At 38.8% G+C, this 22,500-nt stretch overlaps 1 protein-coding gene across 2 annotated transcripts in view; it reads left to right on the top strand.

The window, feature by feature from the left end:
- ddhd1a (DDHD domain containing 1a) overlaps positions 1-22,425 on the top strand; it is a 28,585-nt gene extending 6,160 nt beyond the window's left edge. Inside the window, exons 2-14 of one of the 2 annotated variants that reach the window (XM_062041416.1) lie at positions 5,540-5,716; positions 7,603-7,704; positions 10,319-10,447; positions 10,531-10,678; positions 13,139-13,248; positions 13,344-13,450; positions 13,527-13,789; positions 16,225-16,300; positions 16,400-16,549; positions 16,650-16,714; positions 16,793-16,965; positions 20,557-20,754; positions 20,828-22,425. In XM_062041416.1, coding sequence (XP_061897400.1) covers positions 5,540-5,716; positions 7,603-7,704; positions 10,319-10,447; positions 10,531-10,678; positions 13,139-13,248; positions 13,344-13,450; positions 13,527-13,789; positions 16,225-16,300; positions 16,400-16,549; positions 16,650-16,714; positions 16,793-16,965; positions 20,557-20,754; positions 20,828-21,015 — 1,886 coding nt within the window. In that variant the 3' untranslated portion in view covers positions 21,016-22,425. The remainder of the gene's footprint in view (positions 1-5,539; positions 5,717-7,602; positions 7,705-10,318; positions 10,448-10,530; positions 10,679-13,138; positions 13,249-13,343; positions 13,451-13,526; positions 13,790-16,224; positions 16,301-16,399; positions 16,550-16,649; positions 16,715-16,792; positions 16,966-20,556; positions 20,755-20,827) is intronic. The other variant, XM_062041417.1, reaches the window with a different exon arrangement.
- The last annotated feature ends 75 nt before the right edge of the window (positions 22,426-22,500 follow it).

The following is a 22,500-nucleotide window of genomic DNA, read 5'->3' as shown; positions in this document are numbered from 1 at the left end:
AGCATTCGTGCAGAGTACAAATAATACAACGGTGCAAAGTAATACAAAGTGCTCGCCTGTACGTTATCAAAATAACCAGCCTACCGGTATATGAAAAGTCAGTCTTTAATCATTGTGTCATCGTCTTCCTCCTGCGTACTAAAACCACCGAAATCCTCTTTGTCGGTGTCGGAGAAGAACACGCCGTAAATAAGCCGCACCCTTGTATAAGCCGCAGGGACCAGAACGAGGGGAAAAAGTAGCGGCTTATTGTCCGGAAATTACGGTACACATACATAGGCTATTATTTACACAGTTATTGTAACAAAAATACATTTCTCCTTGGATCAATACTGATTCATATTATTATTATTATTATTATTATTATTATTATTTTTATTATTATTATCCATTCTACTGCAACTGTTGTTGGTGTTGTTTAGTAGCTATCATCATCATTATAATAATGCTGATTTGCAATTAAACTGTACTGCTTCTGCAGAAGTGATTTGGTTCACGTACTGAACTGCGGCCACAGTGTGGTGATGTGTCAGTCACTGATTCTAGTGATTCGTACAGTCAAAAGAACTGCAGAAGTGATTCGGTTCACATACTGAACTGCGGCCACAGTGTGGTGCTGTGTCAGTCACTGATTCTAGTGATTCGTACAGTCAAAAGAACTGCCGATCCCATGAAAACAAGCCACATGAAAACAAACACACGTCCCCATTATCTCAACACATAAAGTTATGAGAGTAGACTACTAGTCTACTAGCAGTCTCCTGGCGGGGGGTAAAGTGTAGGGCAGGCTGTTTTGAGAAGATTTAAAATAAAAATAATAACTAATGTATGTACACATACATAGGCTATTATTTACACAGTTATTGTAACAAAAATACATTTCTCCTTGGGGATCAATTCTGATTCATATTATTATTATTATTATTATTATTATTATCCCTTCTACTGCAACTGTTGTTGTTGTTAGATTAACGCGAGTCCCTACGCAGTGCGTGGGGACACACGTTCACCCTATTTGCTGCTTCTCCCGCGAATGTCTGCACTGTACTGTATATATTTATACTATATACACATATATATATATATATATATATATATATATATATATATATATATATATATATATATATATATGTATATGTATATATATATATATATATATATATATATATATGTATATATATATATATGTATATATATATATATGTATATATATATATATGTATATATATATATGTATATATATATATATGTATATATATATATATATATATATATATATATATGTATATATATATATATATATGTATATATATATATGTATATATATATATATGTATATATATATATATATATGTATATATATATATGTATATATATATATATATATATATATATATATATATATGTATATATATATATATGTATATATATATAATATAGGCAGCATGGTGGCAGAGGGGTTAGTGCGTCTGCCTCACAATACGAAGGTCCTGAGTGGTCCTGAGTTCAATCCCGGGCTCGGGATCTTTCTGTGTAAAGTTTGCATGTTCTCCCCGTGACTGCGTGGGTTCCCTCCGGGTACTCCGGCTTCCTCCCACTTCCAAAGACTTGCACCTGGGGATAGGTTGATTGGCAACACTAAATTGGCCCTAGTGTGTGAATGTGAGTGTGAATGTTGTCTGTCTATCTGTGTTGGCCCTGTGATGAGGTGGCGACTTGTCCAGGGTGTACCCCGCCTTCCGCCTGATTGTAGCTGAGATAGGCTCCAGCGACCCCCCGCGACCCCAAAGGGAATATGCGGTAGAAAATGGATGGATGGATATATAATATAAATTATCACATATTGCATATTTTGTGTTTTTGACATTAAAACATGGCATAAAACATAACATAACATGCTTCCAAGCTCTGGAACGACCTACCTCTGAGTGTTAGACAAGCCTCCTCTCTTCCTGTTTTTAAATCTCTCTTAAAAACATACTTTTATTTCATGGCTTTTAACACTGAGTGATATCCATCCTGCAATGGCGCCCCATAATACACCTGCTGTGAACCTGTTTTTATGTTTTATGTATTTTATTTATTATCGTGTTCTGTTTGTGTTGTGTTTGCTCGGTACTCGTATTATCTTTTAACCTGCCCATTGTACAGCACTTTGGCTACCCCTGTGGTAAATTTTAAATGTGCTTTATAAATAAAGTTGATTTGATTTGAATTGATAAAAAAACCCATTTATGTCAACAGATAGATCTGAAGTTGATCTATAGATATATCAGCGTTGAAAGTAAAAAAAAAAATATATATATATATATATTTGACTTGTTTTTTTAACACTTTAATGACTGAGACCCTTTTGGGTCCACAGAATCTTTAACATTCATCAAAATTGAGTAGAGCCCTAATGATTACAATCAAAATTGTATTTGTTTGAAAAACTAAAAATATCAAAATGGCCCCTGCATGCTTTACTTTAGCGTAAATAGTTTGGACACCCTTGTCTTAGAGAAATCGATCGATACTCGAAGCAATATGCCAAGAGGAAGTGAATTTGTGTGACGTCACATCCACCACCCAACACACATTTTTTTCTTTACCATTAAAAAAAACTTTTACAAATGAAAACGGAAGAAGATAAACATATTTAAACACTTAAAGGGGAAGCACACTTTTTTGGGAAGGCTGCATATTGTTCACAATCATTATGAGAGACCTAATGATGATGTTTTTAATTTATTTTTTAGTATTCTAAATATTCAAATGGGATCAAAAGTTTGCTTCCATTGGAGCATATGGGAGCACATCCTTCATTAAGGTTTTATATACCGTACAGTATATATACAGATGTAAGTACAGTATATATGTACTGTAAATGTAGCAATGGGTGCATTTATAATAAGATTTAATATTTACGCATTTTGATCATTTTAAGCATGCAAGGCGCATTCATTTCAAAAACGCATCAGGGCATTTGCATTTTTTTCTTCATCACTGATTACTGCTCACTGCAGACTTCATGAGAGCCAACAAACATAATAAAACATCACTTACTGTGCAGTGTCTGTTGTCATTAGGATGCTGACTGCTAGGATGTTCTTATATTCCCATTTAAATGAAAATGACCACAATCTTCACGTAGAAATAGGGTGGGAATGGCGGGGAGACCCAGCGTCTTTTCGTGTCTTTCTCGCCATTTCCGGCCCCTAAATGGTTGTCAAAGTGTACCAACTTATCGGATTACCTCCTCAGACTTCTTCTGTCCAGGTAGGATTGCATGCATGATTTATGATCTACAATAAATTTCCAGGGAGCAAGGAAGCAGACCACTCGATGATGTAAACATTGGCACAAATAGTTTGTCTGCGTTAGCGCTTATATTAACAATATCACTAATACTTGGTTAATATTAATGTCACAAAATATAAATGAAGTATTGTTGTTGGTTTTTGAATGGTTATTTATTGGATTTTATGGGAAAAATAGAGTACCTCCCATTGGCTCTGCTGTAAGTTCTCCTTTAAAAAAAAAAAAAAAGTCTCTTAAGTAGCCAGAACAATATTATAATACACCATATTCCTTCTACCAAGAAAGTACATTGTGTGGCAATTTATTTATTGTTTAAGTAAAACTTGGTCATAAATGAATAAGTACATTTTGACCACATAAAATAGCGCACATTCATCAATACTGTGATAAAATATTGAAAATTATGATAATTTCGGTGACTATAACATCCATATGAAATTTTCATAGCGTTACATCCCTAGGTGGCATCACCAAACATAACAAGAAAAAACCCATGTGCAGGTAAGGTGTTCACTGATATCAGTTTGAAATGCAATGTTTGTCAGATTTTGAGGCATATTTTTTTTTAGAAAATGTTGGTTGGACTCCAAATTGGACCATTGTTGAGTTTAGTGCCCATTCAAAAGTTGTTTACTGCCAGAGATGCCATAGCAAATGTATACACAAATGTTGTTTATTTTAAGAGAAGTATATTTAGTTTGAGAGCAGGTGGTTACACACAGTTATTATTTAGTCTAGCCAGACATGAACCACCTTAGCAAACATTATTTGTGTGCCTGTCAATGTAGCGACGCCGCCAGCCTGCAGCTTCTTGTCTGCTATAATTTCTGTGACGTGAGCCTGTTTGTGCTTTTGTCAAAAAGACTATTAATAAATGACTGTGCCTGTTTGAATAATGGTTTATCCGCATGTATTATTAAGACCATTTCTTTGAATCCTATCAACAGACTGATTAATGTGTAAAACTAATCACAGCTTTCCTTGCTCCATAAACCACAGAGATGTGGCCCTCCTGGATTTGTCTGAGTTTACTATGTGCCATATACCATTTGTTTTTTCTTTTTCTTTTTTTTCCCCCTTCTATTGTAGCTGGGGGAGTTTATTTAATTTGGATGGATATTCATTGGATGGTCATAGTAATTGATTAGTAGCTTTGCTGACTCTTAAGCGTGAAATTGATCGTGGATTAATGGTGTTATGGCTGCCACTAGCAGAGGTGCTGTTAAGTCACTTAACCAGTTTGCTGTTTTAGGACAACATAATGTCAACTATATTGGCTATATTCACATCATGGCACAACTCTTACGGGCAGCATTATTCTGCTCTGTACAACACTGGCATGGAAACAGGAGTTCATTACATTTTCTCCAAAGGCAGTCAAAGAAATCTATAGACCAAAGCATGTATCTGGGTGGACAAAACAAAAATAATACATATATTACAATTAATAAAATATTAATACGTGTTAATCAATGTGTTTTATATGTTTACATTAATCATTTAAATATGTAATATTGATTAAATAATATATTGTAAAATGTAATCTTTAAAGACTGGATATTTGTTTTTGTGTTGTAATGTTAAGCAGTCTTTGCTCCGGAATAGTAGTTGTCTTTTAAATGAATTGTATATTTCATAGGTGTGCCAAAAAAAAACTTGATTCACATCTGAATTGTGCTTCTTATTTAGTTTGAATCAGTTTACAATTTTTCAAAACGACTTTTATTTGTAATGAATAAATGTTTTTCTAAGAATCTGTTTTAAAAATGTTTTTAGGCTATCAAAGTACTTACTAGCTGTGTGTACGTCATACATCCTCAGACAAAAGGGACAAGCGGTAGAAAATGGATGGATGGATGGATACCAAATATTACATTGCTAGAATCAGTTTTCATCAATTCTGAATCGAATCGTCAACTCAAGAATCGGAAATTGAATCGAAACGTGAGAAGGCCAAAGATTCCCAACTCTAATATTTCAGCTTTACAGATGCCAGGTCTGCTCTGCAAGTGGTATGTGCTTTTGTAGAGGCATCTACCCTAATACAGTTATAGCACTGTCATACAGTAGGCACTATTTGAGGTATGGCGTTACTTATTCCAGTGTAGGACACACTTTATTTCGGAGGCAGCGTGTGTTATAGTGGAGGGGACTTTTCTAGGAAATACAGTCAGACCACTAGTGACGTTTCGAGTTAACACAGTTCCCCATTTGTGTTGTTTTCCCTTAACAGAGCAAGACCACATCCCAGTGATGAGAGGCCAGTGGTTCATCGACGGCACCTGGCTTCCTTTAGAGGAGGACGAGAGCGACCTTATCGAGCGTGAGCACCTGAGCCATTTCCGCGGGCAACAGACACAGGACACCTTCGAGACCGACTTGGTTGTCCGGACCGTCGACAGTCAAGATGGTGAGTTTGTTGCTAATTTTAGGGTTGTGTTTAATTAGTAGTGTGCCTGCAGAGTTTTAAGTATTTATATCTACTCCTGTTTTAGAAAAGTGTGTGAAAGGCGTCTTTGCGTTCGTTTTGACACGCAGGATTTGAAGGCAACATGGGCTTCTATTCATTTGTGAGCGTACTTGTTTCGTTTCGTCATCGCCACAGTAGAAGCAGGTGCAGGGTGTACATTTAGGCACATCCCTAAAAAGGGCTGGTACTTGATGGCCAATAAAGAAAGAGCGTCTTTGATTCAACACTCTCATCTCAGGCTGCCTGATTGTGTGGGGGTGTGAAGGATAGTTGCTGAGAAAAGGACTTGAAATAAAATAAAGTAAGAGTGTGAAGAAAAATACAACTGAAAGAGATTGTATTAGGCTGCCAAGACCAGTGTAAAACATTACACAGTTGTAGTAACCTTTTGCAAGTTAGAAGTATTCAACATAGAACATACTGTACCTTGTTGTGGTACATTAAGAAAGGACACCATTTGCGCTCCTATCGCTACTCCTGTAGTGCAAGTGTCGGATTACGTGCATCCAGAATGCTCACCCGCATGTAAACACCCACACGCGACATAGTGATCATACTTTGCTTATCTCCATCTTTTAGCACGTGAAATGCACACACGAATGTCGTGTTTGAAATATATAATTAATACTAACCAGGCTCTAAACTGATTCAGTATCCTCAAGCACAAAGGTGCACGCACGAGTGCCGCAGCTGTGTTACAGACAATAAATTGAATCGTAAAGCTCGGAGATTGGATCTGACAGCGCTGCAGTGTTGCGCATTTATCACTTCTTCTTACTAGCATCTCTTTCTCCTTTTTATCTTTGAGCTCACAGTAAGCAGTATATAAATGGCGGACACACAAGTGATCGATACAGGCAACGTAACATAATAATACATTACTTTTCTTTCTTGTAACTGTAGATTCATGAGCAATTATCTTCGTGTTTGTGTGTGTATACATTAGGGGAGACATACTATCTGTATCATATCAAATAATCTGTTCCATAGTCAAACCGTGGCTAGCATAAACGATGCTCACAAGTATTATCACCAACAATACAAAACGCTGTTATTGGCCTTCATTTGCGGTTTCTTCGCACAGCATCTATCGTATACCCCCATCACACACTTTAAGCCCTTACAGCCGTCAAACTAAATGGACTCTGCTGATGGCTTGTACAGCGAGCTAACTTCCTGTGCACTCAGCAGGTCTACTCCTCATCAGCCCCCCGCCCTTTTGATGAGGGAGACATTGCTGACATTTACAAATCTAGTAGCTTGTGTCTTTGCACGGACTTAGTCATAGAGTCATGTTTGAGATTTAAAGCTTGCTAATTTGGCTAACAAACTGGCTGGTAAGACTTTTTTAATTTAAATGTAACGTCCAGATACCTTCGTGTACCTCATTGCAATTTAGGATGATGCTGAAAGTATAGGTAACTACATTGCTTAAACGTCTTCAATACAGAATGTGTAGCTCTGCTCTTTTATTTGTAATATAACTGCTTGAATATGTGTACCTTTTTAAATATATTAAATGACTCTGAACAAAAGCAATGTAAAGAATGGTGTTAAGCTAAATGCTATGCTAGGAATGAACCTTCTGTACATATGAGTCACTACCCCTGTCATCAGAGGCTCGTGTCAAGTAGTTCTGCATATTAGACTGTGGACTTGGTGGTGAGACACATCTCAGGACTGAGGTGCTGTTTAGGGATATTATCCACCAGTGCCCGTCATTGCAAATCAGTCTAACAGGTGTGCTACTTGACAAAATTGCCTGCTGAAGAGTGATGACCGGGGTAGCTTGTATGGCCCTTTACTCATTCTCTCTTGGTTGTTAGTTCTCTCCCACCTACCCCCTTTCTACCTCCCTTTTCTGTTCAAATGGAGTGGATATCAGACGAGTGCTAAAGCAACATGTCACAAGCGCAAACGCTGCCAAGGTATTGTAAAAGACTAGTTTTCTCTCTTACTTGAACCCGCTAGCTTTTACCCTCTCTACCTGTAGATCCTTGGTCTCTGTGGGACTAGATTTCCCTTTCTTCTAATAATTTAGACTTTTACTTAATGCTAGACCTAGGCTCAGTTCTCAACTGTAATTTTAACTGGGCCTAGTTGCTAGCACATCCCCCTTTTGTACTGTGATCCAGACTTTGGTACTGTTGCTGTTCTGTTGCTGCTTATTGAGGAACAAGTGCCTCTCTTTTCTGAGCCTAATAGAGTAGGCTGGTAGAGAAAGGACCACATAAACCAGTAGATCTTGAATGGCTGTCTTTTCTTAACTGACATCCCTTGCAGTATTAATGGAGCACCATCACTCTAAACAAGGCTGTTGGTTGCGATCCAAACACAAAAGGACTGACACAACAAGTCACTGTGCCATCTTTGATGTGTATCAGTGACCCAATTCTGGACGCATCGACCTTCATCAAATACGCTAAACAAAGAGGTCTGTCTCTGTGTTGTAATGTCACAATTGAATAATTATTCTGCTTACGTGCATAATTGTAGTACTCAGTCAGGATAGTCATTTATCCGTCCATTTTCTTCCACTGCTGCCACATTATTGTCTCAGGCCACTCTTTTAAGGGGGAGCCTGGAAAGAAAATCTGCGTATAAAGTTTTAAGCTTTGTCCTTTTGGTCTCTTGCCAAAGCTTGTGACCATCGGTTGACTGATAAATTTTCTTCGACACAACATTCCAATCTTGCGATTGTGAATGCCCCACCGACCTTTCTATTGATTCCACAAACAATTACCCAAAATATTTTAAATCCTTTGCCTAGGGCTATTATGTCTGAACAGTATAATTGGTTGTGGGTTCACTCCTGACTAAGACACGAGTAAAACTTTGCACAGACCCATTTGAAAGCAACTGAGATCAGTCAGGTTGGGGTACACTCTCTCCCACAGCTTTTATCCCCCATCCCTGTAGCCCATTACCTTAAAAGTGGGCTACAATTCAACCAAAGAGAAGTCCTCATTGGCATGCAGTTACAGAGGACATTCTCTCGTTCATTATCCCGCAGTGTGACCAATGCCACATTTGCCTTCGTTACGTTGAAAGAATGTGGTTGGTAGTTAACAGACTTATTGTGAATGTGGTCCTACTCATTTAGATCAGTTAACACAAACCACTCCTTACTCACTTCGCCTCTTATCAGTCAACAGTTACCTCCCCCCTGAGTTGCATGCCTCAGTGAATTTTCAAAGACGATAGCGTACAGCTCATAGGATTTGAAACAGATGAACTTTTATGGTTCATGGTTGAATGCCACCCCTTCCTTCCATAATGCATCAGTGTTCACTATAAAGCCGGAAGTCACTTGTATGTTACAAAGAGACATCTGACCAATTCTCATTGCAGCTTGTGACTTCCTCCTGCTTTACAGTGCTGCAAGGCTGCATTGTGTCTTGGATCACAATTGTGTGTTTTGCTTTGTGTGAATGCATGGTTTAAGAAACACACTCCCTTACGTTTCTATTCCATCAGGAGTTGTGTTGTGTTATTGTTGGTGTGATTTCTTCTTACGATGGTATAAAATGGTGGTCTCGCTAAGACAAATGCATCTAGCAATGGTGTCAGATACTTTGTGAAACTGTTTAAACACCAAAATGTCATCTGCATTTCTCCAAGTACTTTATTCTTAAGGCGTTTAATCCCCGAATTGGTTCAGAGTTTTGCAAGAGAGCTATGACTGCGCACTGGACCGCCGCCAAAGTCTTCTATCACTCTCATTTCAATGATGATTATGAGTGCTCGAAACGTCTAAGAGACGCATAGTGCAGGGACAGTTGAGCGTTTTGGTTCAGCCTCTGTTGTAGCTCTCTCTTGCTCTTGTAACTGCATTACAGTTAGAGGTGGGGGAAATGATTGATTTTTAGATGCATCGCAATTCGGAATTGGACGATTATAGAATCAATTAGCAAACGTCAATAATCGATAATTGATTTATTTATAGTAAATAAGGTAATGCAGACAGTTATAAAATTTCAGCGAGCCACCTCACCGAGAGATCCGACCAGCTCCTTTACTAGAGGGCACTTATGTTCCAGTTTTGCACACATTTTCATGAATTTAATTACATTTTGGATTTAATTTAACTTATTTCAAATGAATTGGGGTTTTTTAAAGTTGCAAGTGAATTATTTAGTGAAACTAAAATGCTTTTAAAACTTGCATCAATATACATTAATTAAAGATGAATCAATAATTGATTTTGAATCGAATCGTAGCTCCTGAATCGTAATCTTATTCGAATCGTGTGGTGCCCAAAGATTCCCACCTCTAATTACATTACACCAGAATATACTCATGTAAGCAGGCAACAAGCACAAACTAGCACATCTTGGTGCTGTTTTTCTAATCCAATGCGTATGATGCTTATTTAATTAACCTTTTCCAAAAAAAAGTAATGTTTTCTATTGATAAGATTCCTACATTTCTTGTCACAACTTTTGCGCACAACTTTTCCCATATTTTCCTTCTTCATTGTCAATGGATTTCCTTTTATCATGCGCTCACATTGCTTTATTGCTTTCCTCCAAAATCCCACAGCCATCCACAGCTTGAAGTTGAGTCGGACCCACATCGACTGGCACAGCGTGGATGAGGTCTACCTCTACAGCGATGCCACCACCTCAAAAATCGCTCGCACTGTGACGCAGAAACTTGGCTTTTCCAAAGGTCTGGAGGAGGAGATTACTCTGTCACTCCATTTAAGAAGCTTGAAAAATAGTTCCAACGTCTACGGTTTCGTTGTCATTCAGCCTCCAGTAGCGGAACGCGGCTTCATCGGGGATACGTTGAGGAGGCCTCTCCGGAGGATAGACCCCCTCAGACGACGCACATTGTCTTCGTGGTCCATGGGATTGGACAGAAGATGGACCAGGGCCGCATTATCAAAAATACTGGAATGTAAGTGTGAGATGTGATATACTGTAGGTGTGGCATATAAAATGTTTCTCAGACAGCGAGGATTGTTTTCAACGTACCAGAGCAGTCAAAGTGAGTCCCGAGGAAAAATATTTCACGCTAAATTGAGGAATGCCCTTTCACACGGGCGTCATACCTCTGTTACCACTCTGATACTACCTGAATAGGCGGAACATTGATGTCAGTGTTCCACTCATTGTTTATTCTCGTTCCATTTCGCCGGGACCCTCACTTCATGTACGTTCAACAGCAGTGTTGGCAGAGCATGCAAAGCAGAGCAGGGTCAGGCCATTACTTGCGGCTTAGGTCGGCTAAGCAGGTAAAGTAGACCAAGTCAGGTTGCAACACACCTTAAGCCTCACGAGCGGCTACCTCAGGATTACGGCCTACACACACCCTCTCCTGCCAAGAGGAAACATCAGCGTGGCATGTCTAGCCACTTCCTCTTATTGACGGACACTAGTATTTTGTGTTTGGTGGTATATTTGGTTTACAGAGTACACTTATAAGTAAAAATGTAAGTTCTGTCCAAATCTGTTCCAAGTACACATACGTCATGAATGTCACCTGTCTGCAAATATCTATTCATTATCTAACACTGCTGTTTCTACAAGATAAGCAGGTCTGCCAACATTGTGACCCTTAAAAACACTGTGCTGCTTTCTGAGTAAGCATTTTCCCGTTCGATTTCATTGAGTAAGAATGTCCTGATCAACATTTTGTTGATTTTTTTCGGCATCAGATCCGATGTGATTTCGAGGTCCCAATCCGATACTTTGACAATAGATCATAGAACGGAAAATGTTTGACTGATTGATTGATTGAGACTTTTATTAGTAGGTTGCACAGTGAAGTACATATTCCGTACAATTGACCACTAAATGGTAACACCCGAATAAGTTTTTCAACTTGTTTAAGTCGGGGTAGGATATGGACATCAAGTAGTGGACATAGAGAGAGAGAGAGAGAGAGAGAGAGATCAGAAGGCATAAGAAAAAGTATCTGCATTTGATTGTTTACATTTGATTATTAGCAATCCGGAAAGGGTGTTAGTTTAGGGTTGTAGCTGCCTGGAGGTGAACTTTTATTGCGGTTTTGAAGGAGGATAGAGATGCCCTTTCTTTTATACCTGTTGGGAGCGCATTCCACATTGATGTGGCATAGAAAGAGAATGAGTTAAGACCTTTGTTAGTTCGGAATCTGGGTTTAACGTGGTTAGTGGAGCTCCCCCTGGTGTTGTGGTTATGGCGGTTTATAGCGATATTAGCGAGTAACTAAAGTAAACACAATAACACATTTTTATAAACCATATCTTATTACATTTAGAATTTGCTAGTATTGATGTATGATGTATTCTATTTGTGATATTGAGTGCTACATAGTTTTATTGGGGGGAAGGGGCAAAAAAACTTACTAAACAAAAGCAAAAATTACTAATGTCCCTTATTTAAACCATTTGGGGTTTTCCCTCAAAACCTTCCTGTATCCAGAAAATTACTACCTGAGTCTGTATACAATATCAAAAAACGACCTCAAAAAATTATTTTGTAAGAACAAGAACACACACAGGCCACATCACTGGCAGCGCAAGCTACATCACCGATAGGTGGACCACTCGTGTGCTCTATTGGAGGAGTCTTGCACTTATTGTACTCTTTAAAACAAATCATCAAAGCAACAAAATACAAATCGATGCCATTTTCTAATTTCATTTATCAATTTACTCTGTGAATCTTAGCAGCCCTAACTGGGACACCACTGTGGTAAGTATCTGTTGGGCTCGGCAGCTCATCAGTCGATCGCCAATCAGTTAAAAAAATAGAAATATCGACCCCAATCTGATCCCATGATAAGGATCGGATCATCTCAAGTTTGGAGGTTATAATCTCTAAAGCCTGGATAATGCCACTGCATCGAGTTGCCAGTATACAATATACCAGTTCGCTCCTCCCTGCAAACCCTTTTGCGCAGCGTGACGTGCACTTAAAAAAAGAATGTAACCTAATGCCACGGCGAGGTAGACCCTAAAGGCTGTGATTGGGCTCTTTGGTTACATTATTTTCTGTGTGTGTATGTATGACTCGTTCAGCAGGAGAGTACCCGCCCTCCTTTATGAACATGTTCTCAACATTTGCCATAAAAGTGACATTCATTAGTTCCATCTTCAATAACGCTTCTTTTCTCTCTAATTACCATTGTTGTGCATGCGACAACAGAAGCTAACAAGCTACATATTCAATGAGAGTTGCGGTTGGTCACGTGAGATTACGTAACGCCATGCCCTCAACGCCGACAAAGAGGTATAAAAGTAGGGGTGTCCAAAGTGCGCTCGCGGGCTAATGGATAATGAATACTATATATTTCCCTTCAACAATTTCCATGTACGCACATGATTGTCTTCACATTGTTCTCTAACCCTACATACTGTCGGCTGTTGTTCAGGTTGAGGGAGGGCGTGAGGAAGATGGAGGAGAAGCACTTTTCGGAGCACAATGATGCACACGTGGAGTTTCTGCCTGTAGAGTGGCGCTCCAAACTTGCCCTGGATGGAGGTTTGAGATCTCTTTGATGCTCTTTGTAGTGGAGCAACATTGACCAGGCGACACTGTGCAGTTTACCTCTACTTTTACACTTTGTCTATATGTAGATACGGTAGACTCCATCACACCTGACAAACTGAGAGGCCTGAGAGACCTTCTCAACAGCAGTGCCATGGACATCATGTATTACAACAGTCCTCTTTACCGAGATGAGGTGATAGCACTAACAAATACATTTGATTGTCTGTTTTGTTAATTTTGTCCACTTCACTCCTCTTCTCTCAATCTAGATCACCAAAGGACTAACACAGGAGCTTAACAGACTCTACACTCTCTTTTGCTCACGTAACCCTGAGTTCGAGGAGCGAGGAGGAAAAGTCTCCATCGTGTCCCACTCCCTCGGGTGTGTCATTACCTACGACATCATGACCGGCTGGGATCCCGTACGCTTCTGCCTGCAGGAGCATCACGCCGTGGAGGAGGAGCTGGACCTGCATTGGATGTCCTACGAGGAGAGGATTCTCCTAGACCAACTGCGGCACACTAGAAATAGGTACGATTAACGTATTTCCCCAAAACAATAGCCTCTAATTAATGAGTGCATTTTTAAAAATATTTTTTACTACTTAAAGTATATCTGTTGCCACCACGTGTTGCGGTACGTTGTTCAGGGGTTCCCACAAATTGCCAATATAATTGTGGTGGGTGCGAGGCCTGAGTGGGGTCAAAATGACATCTTATGATTTGTAGAATTGGCGCCGATGCGTATATTGTCTCTTAAAGGCTAAAAAATTTTATACATACATTTGAAAACACATAAAAAGTTTAGCCCTTTTTTTAAATCATTGCTGCTTATTGTATAATGTAACACCGGCTGCACTTTGTTGAGAAGTTTTCTAGAGACCTTTTCTTTATTTGAAACAACTAAAAACTAATCTAGCATATTTTTCTAGTGTTATAGGAGACTGTGCTCATTTTGGAGACTCTTTATTTCTGTCGCTCCATGTCCACAACGAACAGCAAGAGCTGCAGCGAGCCTCTATTATCCCAAATCACTCACTGACGTCACACTTGCCAGTTGCACTCTCTCTCCTTAAAAGAGCGCCACTGTCCTCTTAATATTTGCACATTGCACATTTTATAGATCGCTGTCTTAGAGTATATCTCGGATATATTTAAGTATGTTGAAAGCGCAGACATGCTGCCTTTGCTCCAGAAAAATGCATATGTAATCACAACATCCTCTTTTAAAAATGCTGTTTTAGTGATTAAATTCTATAAAAGTCTAAATAATAGGCGGCTATACATCCATTCATATTACTAAGTTTAGTTTTCTTGTAAAAACCCCTCATTTTTAAGGTATGGCTTCTTTTTTTTGCCGTGGCCTGCATGCTTGCCAATCAATATACTTGTGGCGTTTGGAGCGTGGCCAAAATATGACATCATCATATGATTTGCTTAACAGTCGATGCATATATTTTCTTGAAAAAAGGCTTAAAAAATTATACCTACATTTAAAAACAAATCTGTGTTATTAGTAATTAGTGTTAACATATTGTTTCTTATATCGTTTTGCTCTTTCTTTATAATTATTATTGTTGTACACTGTAACAGAGGCCGTATACCAGTGGCGGCTGCTGTTCTTCCAAATAGGGGAAGTTCATTTTCAGGTACTCTCTAAACATGATTACAGTCTCCATTTACAGAAAAAAGAAACAAAGATGCTAAATTTTACAAAGAAAATGTCACTTAAAAGATTATAAGATTCTCCATATCAACAGGAACAATGGAATGAAAATTAAAAAATGCTATGGCAGTGTTTTATATTTCAAAATCGCTGATTCACTCATTTAGCCGTCTATCAAAAAGGGATGCAGCGTATTACGTATTAATTCAATTTGTTTTCATATATAATATTCAGATTTTTAAGGTTTCATTTTCAAGGTGTGGCGGCTTTCGCATTGCCGTGGCTCTGCACCACGATCAATTACATGTAGAGGAAACCCTGCAAATATAAAAGTGTGATCAAAAGGAATTCATTTTTAATTATAATGTTAACATAATATAATTTATTATACATATATACAGGTATATTGTGACAAGTCGCCACCTCGTCACAGGGCCAAAACAGATAGACAGACAACATTCACACTCACACACACACACACTAGGGCCAATTTAGTGTTGCCAATCAACCTATCCCCAGGTGCATGTCTTTGGAGGTGGGAGGAAGCCAGAGTACCCGGAGGGAACCCACGCAGTCACGGGGAGAACATACAAACTCCACACAGGAAGATCCCTAGCCCATGCTAAAAAATAAGTAAATTATTTAATAACATAAAAAAAAGGTAAAAAATATTTTGAATATATATATATATATTTATTTATTTTTTAATATATATATTATAATTATATATTTATATATATATATATATATATATATATATATATATATATATATATATATATATATATATATATATATATATATATATATATTATAATTATATATATATATATATTTTTTTTATATACAAATTATTTTTTACCTTTTTTTTATGTTATTAAATAATTTACTTATCTTTTAATTTTTATTATTCAAGGCCTCCTGAACACATTACTTCAAATAAAAGCTATCCTTTATAGTTAAACAAATAAACATGTCCACCGCAACTATTTGAAAAGATACAGCTATCAAATATAAATCTCTACTTTATGGCCTTTTTATGCTGAGTCATGAGACACGTATTGTTATTGCATTAGCAAGGGAATATATATTCCATCCACAGCAACCATGAAATCTCTCCAGGCTACAAATGCTTGTAGTTCACTTGCACCACCATCTGTCCAGTCTTGTGTATTGGCAGCCTCTATCAGGCACAAGCTTTTAATGGACTTGAAGACTAAAATACTCAAGAATGAGCTCTGTTTGTCTGTGTGTTTATGTCACTTAAAAGTACTCCCTTTGTCCATTTTTGCTTGTAATAGATTACGTGAGCTGGAAAATCAGCTGTTAGCACTGGAATCCTCAAAACCGTCTGCACCTCCAGCACTCAAATTTAAGGTGTGTACTCCCAAAACTGCTCAAACTAGTCCAATTCTTTACTAACTGTACTGTTGCTAATTGGAAGCTATAAGTAAGTCTCGATTCCATCTCTTTTAGGTAGAGAACTTCTTCTGCATGGGTTCCCCTCTTGCCGTCTTTTTGGCGCTGAGAGGGATCCGTCCTGGTACCAGCTGCCACCAGGACCACATCCTGCCCACTTCCATCTGCAGCAGGCTCTTCAACGTCTTCCATCCTACAGACCCTGTGGTCAGTTGGCATTACTTGCCTTAATGGACAACTTTTTTGGTAATTTGTGTTGTGCAGCAGTTTCTTTGATGCTAAAACATCCTAATTTGCTCCTTTTCAGGCCTACAGACTAGAACCCCTCATCCTCAAACATTACAACAACATTGCACCTGTCCAGATACACTGGCAAGACTCATTTATAGCACTGTTATAATGTCTAATCTATCACATATTGTAGCATTGAACATGTTCCTGCTCCATCAGGTGTAGCGCCACCAACCCGACACCTTATGATGAGATGCGACCTACTTCCCTAAACCTTGTTAAAGAGCCCACATCCGACATGGAGAGCATCCCCAGTCCAAGCACCTCTCCTGTCCTGCCCCGTAGACACTACGGAGAGTCCATCACCAACTTAGGCAAGGCCAGCATACTGGGTAAGACTTATTATCATGATCAGCCTATTATTCCAAAAAGCAGCATTTAAAGCAATGATTTTGTAGGTCAGGGGTTCTTTAGCTTTATGACCTCAGGTTCCAACTTTACCACTATAGAGGGCCCTGGGGCCCACTCAAATATTAACATTGAATTAGCAATTTTACTCTTAATTTTAATCGTATTCAATAGCTATATCTAATCTATTTACAATTACCAGGATTAACCTTGTCAAATTAAATGAAACCATGTGTTATTCACAAATATTATTATTGAGGCTTAGGTCAGGCTAATTTCAAAAATAAATACTAATCAAATATAGTGCATAAGAAGAGACTCATACAACTAATGAAAAATACATTCACATGCAATTACACAATGCTAAAATAAATACATTCTAACTAAATTAATAGTATACCATATTATATATATATATATATATATATATATATATATATATATATATATATATATATATATATATATATATATATATATACTGTGTGTGTGTATATATATATATATATATATGGTTTACTTTGTAATTAAGTAAACGCAGTCTCAAAGAAGTATAACCTGCGGAGGCACTTTCTGTCGAAGCATCCACATTTCGATGTCCGGCCCCTGAGCGCTTGGGCTCTTAAAACTGCAGCCCTCTTCATTTTGTAGTTGAATAGCCCTGATGTATTTCATTAACAGGAAAACAGTGTGGAGTAACTCAATTATTGAGATATTGTCTAAATAAAACGCGATTGGTGGGATCTACTTTTTCTTCCGCCAAGGTGAATACAGCGGCACTTTGTGCTGTGCTTAGTCATTCAGTCAGTTCTTTGTTTATTTCAGCAAATGACTGGCAATTAAATTAAAACAGCAAGTGTACTGTATCATTTTAATATAGGGGACTTGGAGACACTACATACAAGTTGAATATAAATAAGATAACACATTCAGTGCTGAATAACGCCATCATTTGTTTCGCTCTGTGATTTTATATAATTTGAAGATAATTCCTCAAGAGCAGCACCACTTGAAATACACTACTTTTTACATTTTACCAGACACATTAAGTATATTTGCAGAAAGTATTTGTATCGGATCGGTTCAACATTACCAGCCTGAATTCTACTCTATATGCAATCGGAAAGTATCAACGGTATGGCACATCCCTACTATACTAACCACAGCTGAGAAAAATATTTTTTGGCGGCCCACTAGGGGGCAGAGTCGTGTATAGAGTATGGCCAACTCTGTTTCAGGCGATCTCCTCAATGATTGGTCAAAAGGCACAAAACTGCAGGGCATTATGACTGCTACCAATATTGACCTGCTGATGCGTGTCTGCGGCGCTTTCTCCTTAGTTTTTCGGCGTGTAAAAATGCCCTCTTGTGCAGCATAGGGCTGGGAATTGTGGAAATCTTTTACATTGCTTTCCCCGCAACCCGGGAAAAAGACAAGTGTGGGAAGTGAAGGTTAGCCATCAACACTGGATAGTCACACACTAGTGTCTTATGCCAGGTAAACACACGACACCTCTGTGTTTTGTTCAAGAGAGAACACACAGAAGCTAATACAAATGACAGAAGAAATTAAAGAGATGGTTTGACAAAAACAGACTATCCTTGAACCTCAGTAAACATAAAATAATGCAATTTGGTAGCAGCAGATGAGAAAGCCAAACAAATACGAATAGACAGAATACACATTGAAACAGTAAAGTAAATGAAATTTGGGGTGTAATAACAGATGATAGTGGATCAATAAAGTTTGTCTAAGACTAAAAGCACAGGCATAGATAGCACAGTGATTACAAACAATACATTGGAGGCAGCCAACACTTCACGCACAAGTCATATTATCTCCGTAATTGTTTGTCCAAAGCTAATGAAGATTTTGGCAAAATTAGGGTAATAAGGTATTTGTTGGTCATTCTGGGTATTTTTTTTTTCACCTTTTATTGCGCCGTCTGTCGCATGTTATAGAGTCTGCTGGTCACTAAACACTGCATGAATGGAGCAGCAGAGTGCCTGAAATACGGCCGCAAAATTATGCTTTGACGAAATAAAAGCATGTTTTATTGTAAGTTTATGAGCTAGAGTATGTTTACAACTATATTTACACTTATTTTGGTTGAAAACTAACGTCAGAACGGGCAGCACGGTGGCACAGGGGTTAGTGCGTCTGCCTCACAATACAAAGGTCCTGGGTTCGATCCTGCGCTCTGGATCTTTCTGTGTGGAGTTTGCATGTTCTCCCCGTGACGTGCGTGGGTTCCCTGCGGGTACTCCCGCTTCCTCCCACCTCCAAAGACATGCACCTGGGGATAGGCTGATTGGCAACACTAAATTGGCCCTAGTGTGTGAATGTTGTCTATCTGTGTTGGCCCTGCGATGAGGTGGCGACTTGTCCAGGGTGTACCCCGCCTTCCGCCCGATAGTAGCTGAGATAGGCTCCAGCACCCTCCACTACCCCAAAAGGGACAAGCGGTAGAAAATGGACGGATGGCGCCTCTTGTTTAGTTGACCATACTCTTTATACACGACTCTGAACAATGGTTCCGGGGTCTTATGGTTAAGAAACACTGTCGTAGGTCATGTTATTGGTTGATAGTTTTGATGAAGTTATATAAAGACCAGCTACTCATTCATTTTAATATATATATATAGATATATATATATTTTTTTGTATTATTATTAATCAGTCCAAAAAAATAATACACAATAATATTACAATTACAAATTCAAACCAAACCCAGCCCAGCAACATTCAGAGTAGCAATCAACAGAGTAATTGAGAGGACACACAAACATGACACAAAACAATCCAAAGTTCATTTAAATATTTGAACGAAGGTCAAACAATCTTAATTTAAATGAGCAAAATGTGCAAAAAGTGAAGCGCTGTGGATACTTCCCAGATGCTCTGTATCTATTGTGTACAGGAAATCATGTTATTTAATACAGCTATTAAATTGATAAACATAATTTAGATCAGCAATATGAATAATGATTTTGAATATATAGAGAGAAACATAAGTAGATATTTGTATATATTTTATGTTTTGCAAAATTATCTAAAAATAAATGCACAATTTGTATTATTAAAATATTTTACAATCATGCATTATTCACCGAGGATTTAGAACAACAAAACTAGTCGCCACGGGGGGGCGCTAGGAAACCCTGGAGTTGTCGACCAGTTACTTGAGTTGGATTTACTGTGTGATTTTATAGATGTACATTTTAAATCATTGTACTTTACCACCGTGTTTGTTGTTTTTGGGACGAATACTACATCAAATACTGCAACACTATGGACACTCCAGAGAATTGTCACCAAGGCTTTGATTGATTGATTGATTGAAACTTTTATTAGTAGATTGCACAGTACAGTACATATTCCGTACAATTGAAACTTTTATTAGTAGATTGCACAGTACAGTACATATTCCGTACAATTGACCACTAAATGGTAACACCCAAATAAGTTTTTCCAACTTGTTTAAGTCGGGGTCCACGTTAATCAATTCATGGCTCCTCTGTCCCTGTCCCTCTCTCTTTATGTATCTCTCTCTCTCTCTCTCTCTCTCTCTCTAGGAGCGGCGAGTATCGGCAAGGGCATCGGCGGCATCCTCTTCTCTCGTTTCTCACGCTCCAACAGCCAACCTTCCGTCTCCATAGCGCTGGAGGGCGGGGCCAGCCCCGAAGACGAGGAGCAGAAGCGAACGGAGAGCCAGTCGGCGTACGGCCTCTCCACCATGGCCCGGCCCACCTCGCCCACCGCCGACACATCACGTTAGTCCCGGGCAGAACACCACCCTCCTGTCTCAGCAAATGTCACGCTAACAACCCTTGTCTCTGTCCTCAGTGGAGCTGGAGCGCCGCGTGGACTTCGAGCTGCGGGAAGGTCTGGTAGAAAGTCGCTACTGGTCCGCTGTGACCTCGCACACGGGCTACTGGTGCTCACATGACATAGCGCTCTTCCTTCTGACCTTCATTTACGGGCAGAGGACGACGCCCTCTGACCCCGAAGAACAAATCCCCGAGCCTGACTGAGAACTATTTTTGCTAAGATATTTTTGATGCGCAGATATTTTTCCTATGACCCAACACTTGAGAACCGTTAGTAATAACCTGACTGACTAGTTTCATTCCAGTGTTTTTATTTTTATTTTGTGTAGTTCCGTGCAGTGTCTCACCTTAACGGAGGACCAGAAACCATAGCGACCTTAGCTGGTATGACCTCTGACCCCTGTAGCTGGTTAATGAATAGCATGGACAGTCCGGAGCCTTCATGACACTGATGCCTGTCGCTCAAGCATGAAAACAGCCGGAGCGTTTCTTTGCCTTTTTTTCCGAAGTAGCCAAACATTGTGGGCATTCTAGCAACCCCCGGTGAGGAGGATTCTCAGTTTGCACACACAAGTCACAGCCCTTTAAAGGAAGCATGGCCAGTTCTCAAAAAAGCTAACTCGCTTTCTCCTGCAGCGTTCTCTTTATAACCCGCAGCTTTAAAGATGGCACTGAGAGTTTTTTTTTTGTTCCCTCAAAAGGGGGAAAAGGGAAGCATCAATTTTAGGTTCTGCACTGGAGCGAAGGCCAATATTTAGCGCCTAACATTAGGAGGCCTGCTTATGCAATAACACATTTCACGGTTTATAGTGGAGCTAAAGGCATTATCATTTATTTTTGTGCAAAATATCGCGTCGTTCCCCCATCAATCAATCAATCAACCCTCAACCATGTTTGGTTTGAGCGTTTAAAGCATTTTAATATTTGAATTTCAGTTCCTCATAGTGCCCTTTCGCACGCGCAGCAATCAACCAAGAAGTCATTATCTGTGTAACGAGCTTTGCATATGAAGGGGAATATGGTGCCAATATGCCATGTTTGCACCATTAAATCCGTTTTATCACACAAGAATAGAAACAACACTGTGGAGAAGATGCTTTGTTATTAACATCATTGCCAAGAGCTCCATTAAATTACAGGACCGCTTTTGTCTTCTGCACAAACAAGGGCTGATGCATCCGTGAACTGACTGCATTGTTTATCGCTGTCAAAAGTTATTTATTTGTCGTCCTGTTGACTGAAACCCAGACTGCCTTCCAGAACAGCCCAAACGTTGGGAAGCGTTCTCGAAATGAAAGGAAGCAAAAGACACATCATCGTCATCTCTTCTACTCCTTTTTTAATTTTTTTTTTTTTACATTTGCACAATTTCAATGAAAGCAATTTAAAATTAAAAAGCACAGCTACTTTTTTTCAAAGGATGATATTATATTTTTCTTATTGAAGGCACTTTTGTAGGTTCCCTTCTGTTACTTCCCACTAATTTGAAGCAATATGTCACTCCTCACAACAAACGTCTTGACCTAATGGAGTGAAGGAGAGAAATGTGCATTAAAAGTGTAACTTCCATCCAAAGCAATGTATTTAGTTCCTTTCATTAAAAAGTTTTCCTTGTTTTGGAGCACTTACGCCTCTCATTTGCAATTATTACAAAACCCAAAACAAGTGAAGTTGGCACGTTGTGTAATT

The sequence above is a fragment of the Entelurus aequoreus genome, linkage group LG03, assembly GCF_033978785.1.
Source record: "Entelurus aequoreus isolate RoL-2023_Sb linkage group LG03, RoL_Eaeq_v1.1, whole genome shotgun sequence".
In the NCBI taxonomy this organism is placed as follows: Eukaryota; Metazoa; Chordata; class Actinopteri; order Syngnathiformes; family Syngnathidae; genus Entelurus; species Entelurus aequoreus.
Note: the sequence above shows the minus strand (reverse complement) of the source record. Positions and strands in the feature narration are given on the sequence as shown.